General features: G+C 33.1%; 1 protein-coding gene across 1 annotated transcript in view; it reads right to left on the reverse strand.

The window, feature by feature from the left end:
- Positions 1 to 5,638, reverse strand: part of LOC124789176 (zinc finger protein 16-like) — a 100,982-nt gene extending 95,344 nt beyond the window's left edge. Inside the window, exons 1-3 of the mRNA XM_047256469.1 lie at positions 5,618 to 5,638; positions 4,701 to 4,799; positions 4,549 to 4,603 (exon numbers count right to left, since the gene is read on the reverse strand). Of these exons, the coding sequence (XP_047112425.1) occupies positions 4,549 to 4,603; positions 4,701 to 4,799; positions 5,618 to 5,638 (175 nt within the window). The remainder of the gene's footprint in view (positions 1 to 4,548; positions 4,604 to 4,700; positions 4,800 to 5,617) is intronic.
- Between the last annotated feature and the right edge of the window lie 362 nt (positions 5,639 to 6,000).

Here is a 6,000-nt window from a genome sequence, read left to right on the forward strand (position 1 = left end):
GGTGAATGGATTGCATAAAATTGTAATGAAAAGAAATCTGTCAGATCAAGAGTCCAGAAAATGGAGACGGCGTCTCAGTTAACAAAAAACATGTACAACCAAAAGAGTCTCTCGTGGAACTGCAAAATACGACACTACACAACAGTAATTAAACCCGAAGCTCTCTATGCATCTGAGACACTAAACCCTCAACACAGAACACCAAAAGGGTAATTAGAAGTGAAAGAACGTAAAATAATGAGGAAAATCCTAGGACCAAGAACTAAAGATGGTGTGCATTATCCAAAACCCAATGCAGAAATATATAAAAATATCTCCAAAATAACAGACACAATCCGCACGAGAAGAATCCAATTCATGGGGCATTTAGAAAGAATGGACTCAAACAGGTTAACACACAAAATCCATACATTTTTAAAGAACAAAACTACAAGACTGAACTGGTACAAACAGACGGAAAAAGACCTGAGAGAATTAGGGTCCCCAAATCTACATGACAGAAATAAAATCAGAAAAATCACAAACACACGGGGTTTTGAGGAAGAAGAGAGACAAACTAACCGACATATGTGGTCTATGCAATGAAAGCTAGCCCATCCGTTGCTTATGAAGGAATACTGGGCGAAAATGAAGGCCAACAAATGTTGATTGCGTGTGGTCCTACGCGATCCATCTGAGAAGAAGAAGAAGAAAAGAATGTTATATAATAATAGAGGGCAAGATTCTATACTAGTAAATAACTTTCCTTTACTGTCTTGTCAAGAATTAACAGAGAGATGACAAAGGTAGTCTTCCCTCTTTAAATATAAAATTAAAAAAATTCAAAGGGGATAAGAGAAGATGAAACTATCGAAGGGACAATAGGGCAGTTGGAAGAAGAAGTTGTGAGAATATACTTGTTTATGTCCTTGATAGCTATGTGAGAAATAACTAATGCAGGTGAGAAGGGATTGACATAGAAAGAGTGATTGAAGAAACTGAACGTGAGCTAAAATAGGAAAAAAATACCGTCATGTCCAAGGTCATGGCAAGAGCAAAAGAGATTATGATCCAAGTCACAGCTGCAGTACAATAAGCAGTCTAGCAAGAAAAGGATAATGAGAAAAAGTGCACAAAAATGAAAAAGTGGCTTACTAGTACCATGATGTACACGACACACACACAATGCATTCAATTTGCTATTATCATACTGTGAAACAATGAACACAACATCAGCAATGATTTCACACTTAAATCCCTAAAAAATCTGTCCAGTGCTTCATCTTCTCTTGTACACATCAAAGGGAGGAGTGGAAGGGGAGGTGGAGTGGAGGAGAATATCAACGAAACGTGGGTCACCTAAGTCAGCTGATTTCGTTGCTGCTACATTTTCTTTGTTTACCTAGTAGTGGCCTTTGTCTTAGTCAGTTGACAACTGAATCTCTTTATGAAAACAAGCAGTGGAACAAAATTATTTTATGTTCATTACAGAAAAATAATTTCAACTAATTTTAAGTTGAGAGATGAGAAATGCAATGAGATTACTTTCTTTTACAGCAAGGACCTCATTTTCATGAAATTACAGTAGCTGCAGGCAGTTAGAAACCCGACCCTTCGTCATCACATAGTACACAAGCAAGCATTTACAAATCCTGTGTAATGATTGAAGTTGTAATCAAAAATGCTCACAATAATTACTCCATATTCAAAGTAGTTGCATGAATAAACACATCTGTTTCTTGCAGTTATGTATAACCAAGTCATTTCTGAATTATTGGGATTTTATGGATAGTACTTATTTTTCTTTGGTTATATAAATTGATGCTAGTTTCACATTGGCACACCCAGTTAAAATCAAATTTTCATACAATTCAAGTCATGTGAATATATAACAGGAAAATGAATTTCTAACAGAGGGCACAATTTAAGTGAAAAGTATTACAGGACATTATCATGCATGTCACATATAACTAACCTGTGAACATTCAATACAATACCTAAAAAGCAAGCATACTGAGAAAAAATAGCATAGTGAAGACAATAAATGAAAGAATAAAGAATTTTAAGAAGGAAAACAGATTCTAACCAAATAACCCTAAATTCCACATGCACATGCCAAGCCAACAAAGACATACACACAAGCAACAAATCAGTTTTTTATATTTTAGGAACCCATCCAGTCAACTCCTGAAAAGCAAGCAAGCACAGAAGAAAACCTTCATGTGTATTGCTTGTTCTACTGGAACAGCTCAATAAAGCATTTCTGAACATTTCAAATATTCTGATGGTGCGTTGAGGTTTTTTTAAAATGTCTTTGTACTGTATTTGAAACATGAGGACACACTTCTTTATACTGTATCTGAAACAACAGGAAATGATTAAACTGTCCCAATGCCATATAAACAATGAAATATTTTAAATTATGGTTAGGAATGTGTAACTGCTCCACACAAGTCTATTTCACTATAGTACATGATTAAATTTCATAATGAGTAATGCAGTAAGTTAAACTTTTAGTACAGAAAGGTCAAAAATTGAAAATCAACATTGCAAATACATTTCAATATATGTCATGGGCAGCTGTATAAAACATTTAAAAATGTGCATATTATTAATGATCATGAAAAACATATAAATTAATTTTAAAAAAGTCAAACAAAACATCTTTATTCTTTTTTTAATAACACAATTACTATTAGTTACCTAACTATTCAAATAATAATAGTAAGTCATTGTCTAACAATCTATAACTAAGCAATCAAAGAGCCATCAAGGAAGCAGAAGCTGAAAACAGATGCAAACGTCAAGCAGGCATAGTGAACGAAAAATATGAAGATTCAATATCTATCTTTAAGTACATTCGCTTCTATTAACATAAAAAAGTTGTTTTCATCTATATTCCAATATTCTTTCAGTTTCCTTGTAAAAAAATTTACTTTTCTTAGAAATTGATTTGGCTTTCTTACAACAATTGCAGTATCATGCTCAGCAACTGTGAATGTACAAATATTAGAAAGAAAGAACATCCAACCGTAACACTTTCAGCTGCAATAGTTTGATGTAATGTAATGGGAATAAGATAATTCACAAAGGACAAACTGCATGAACATGAATGGTTCTTTATTGGAGAAAGTTACATTTCAGAAACATTTTGAGACACAAGCTGCCAGACATTAAAAAATTGTGAATAAAATGCGCACAAGACAACATATAAATGTCAGTTCTCTAAGAATATAACAGCAAATGAGACTACTGAAACATCTGCAAAAACTTGAAGGTTCTTCAAGACATCTATATTATAGACAGTCAGATTCACTTGTCACTGACACTGTCCCGATAAAGCTATAAAGAACCATCATCAATAATCTTCTTTAGTTATTATATCAGTTCTTTCCATGATTCAATGATAATAGCATTTCTGGGGGAAACGTTTTTAGGGACATGTAAACAAGTTCACAATCAATATAGTTTTAACACCAATATTTACAAATACTCCTTTGTGATCACATTCCATCCACATTTCTTACACAAGAATGAAACAAAACTATCACATTAAAAAAATTAGACACACTGATATTTCTGATAAAATTTACTTCTCATTTACTTTCTATTCATACAGGAACAAACAACTTTGGCAAGTGAAAGAGGTAGTGCCATTCAAAATAGTAAACGGAGCCTGGTATTACCAAACACATTCAAAAGCATTTTTAGTAACAATTCCAGGCACTTACTATTTATGATAATGCCTACAAGTGTAAAACTTTTTCAGCTACCCATTTTAAGGCATATTAATATCTAAATGAAATAAACTCCACTCTCTCACTATACCACCAAATCCGAACAATTATTTTAATTGTTTTCAGGGTATGATTAATAAAAATGTATGTTTTAAAACACAAAAGTGTAGAAAATCCAACAATATTTTCATTGCTTAGTTTCATTTAAAAATCCACGAGATATTTTCATGTTACGCAACATATGAAGGAGTTTGGTAACTCTTTAAATGTTCGCATTTAAGGATACATAAATCAAATGTAAGATGTAGGTATTCTAAATTAGAAAAATTTGCAAACTACAAACAGAGACTTTAAACAGAGCTACACTACGAAAACAGTGAGAAAAGTTATTTTCTAGTGGTTTTTTACAGTGCAGAACAAGGATGTATTGTAAGATAGCAGGTCAATCAAAATACTAATAATCTGAATGATAATGTACCTAAACAATTAAAATAATGTAATTTTCCTTCATTTATTCCACTTATAGATTGGAATCATGAAATACAATTTAATGCTTTATTCACGTTTAAGGCCATTCATAAGAGAGGAATCAAAAAGGTTATATGGAAATACATTTGTGTCCTTGTGCCGGAGGTTTATGTGACGCAAGAGGTGGTACTTGTACTTGGATTGGTATGGACACATAGGACACGGTAAAGTTGGCTGCTTTCCACATTCGTGACGCATATGGCGTTGCATATTGGCCCTCCAAACATAGTTTTTACCACAAATTAAACAAGAAAAGCCTTGATTTCTGTTATCTGTTATAGCACTATTAATTGTGACGGCTGACCTTGATGCAGAACTGTGCCACACTGCTGTGCTTCCTGTGTTACTGAACCATGCACCTAAAATGAAATTAGAACATAAGTTTCTGTGAGATAATTGCATTATATCACATCTAGTACAAATTGAAATGCATGTTAATCATTGAAAATATCATACAACAAGTGCTGACAAACACACGAAATTTCCTTCAAAATACATTTCACCAATTAGTAAGCTACAATTTACTGAATTGAATGAAATTTTATTGTCATTTAGCTATTACAGCAATTGACAAAGTCAAGTTACATAAAAACAAGTTATACAGCATATATGCATGGGTTGAAGATCAATATATCACCATTGGTTTTCCATATAATACAATATTTAAAATCAAATAATATGAAAAGCATTGCATTATAAATTACTCAGTTAAAGAAATTATGTTGAACTCTCTAAACCGGTACCCCTATGATATTTTACAGTTACAAAATTCCTGAAGTGAGTGGCAAGGATTTGCAGCTAACCAACTGAATAATTTGTCTTCCCATTCTAGTGGCAGCCCACCGCTTCATAGCTGTTCAGTGACTTGGATAATCTGTAGTAAGGTACGTCAAGATGGCTACTATTTCTGGTTCCATGAGAGTGTACATCTCTTCTACACTGGTATTCTGATAAGTTGCTCTTTATATGCAGTAGGGCAGTGTAAATATACATGTTTATAACAGTTAATATTTTTAAGTTGATAAACAGTGGTTTGCAGTGGGCCAGTTTATCACTGTTTGTTATAACTCGAATTACTTTCTTCTGAAGTACCAAAATGTCCTGAAGGTATGAGCTATTGCCCCATATTAAAAGCCCATAAGTTATAATGCTTTGTAAAAAAGTGAAGTAGGCTGATGTTACATAGGCTGCAGGTACATGGTTTTTTAAATTCCTTAACAAATACACCACTCTAGACAGCCTTGCGCTAATGTATTTAATATGTGGCTCCCAAGTCAATTTACTATTTCTAACAATACCTAAGAACTTAACACTATCCATGAAGTCTGCTACAGGCAGATCTCTTAAACTAAATACAATCTTTTGAGTTTTACTCGCATTAAGCAAGAACCCATTAGCTCGAAACCAGACTGAACTGAAAAGCAGCTGCAGTATTACAAATCATCGAAAGTTGTATGTTGTTCCAGAAGAGATGAAAAATCAAGAAGAAAACATTGGAAGGTTACTTACAACCATTCAATGAGACCACATGGATAGAAGTGTTTATAGTTTGGATACAAGACAGTCAAAAACAAAGAAAAAAAGTGCAGACAAATTATAAAAATTATAATAATAGCTAAACACTTTCTCTTAAAGTTAATGTATTCTGTAATATAATGTTTTTAAGCCACAGGTTATTGAGGAAATCTAACCCAAAAGTAAACACCTATATTCTCTATTTCCAGCTTCTTTTCTGGTGAGCTAGGGAACTTTTACT

Source organism: Schistocerca piceifrons, chromosome 3 (assembly GCF_021461385.2).
Source record: "Schistocerca piceifrons isolate TAMUIC-IGC-003096 chromosome 3, iqSchPice1.1, whole genome shotgun sequence".
Taxonomy (NCBI): domain Eukaryota; kingdom Metazoa; phylum Arthropoda; class Insecta; order Orthoptera; family Acrididae; genus Schistocerca; species Schistocerca piceifrons.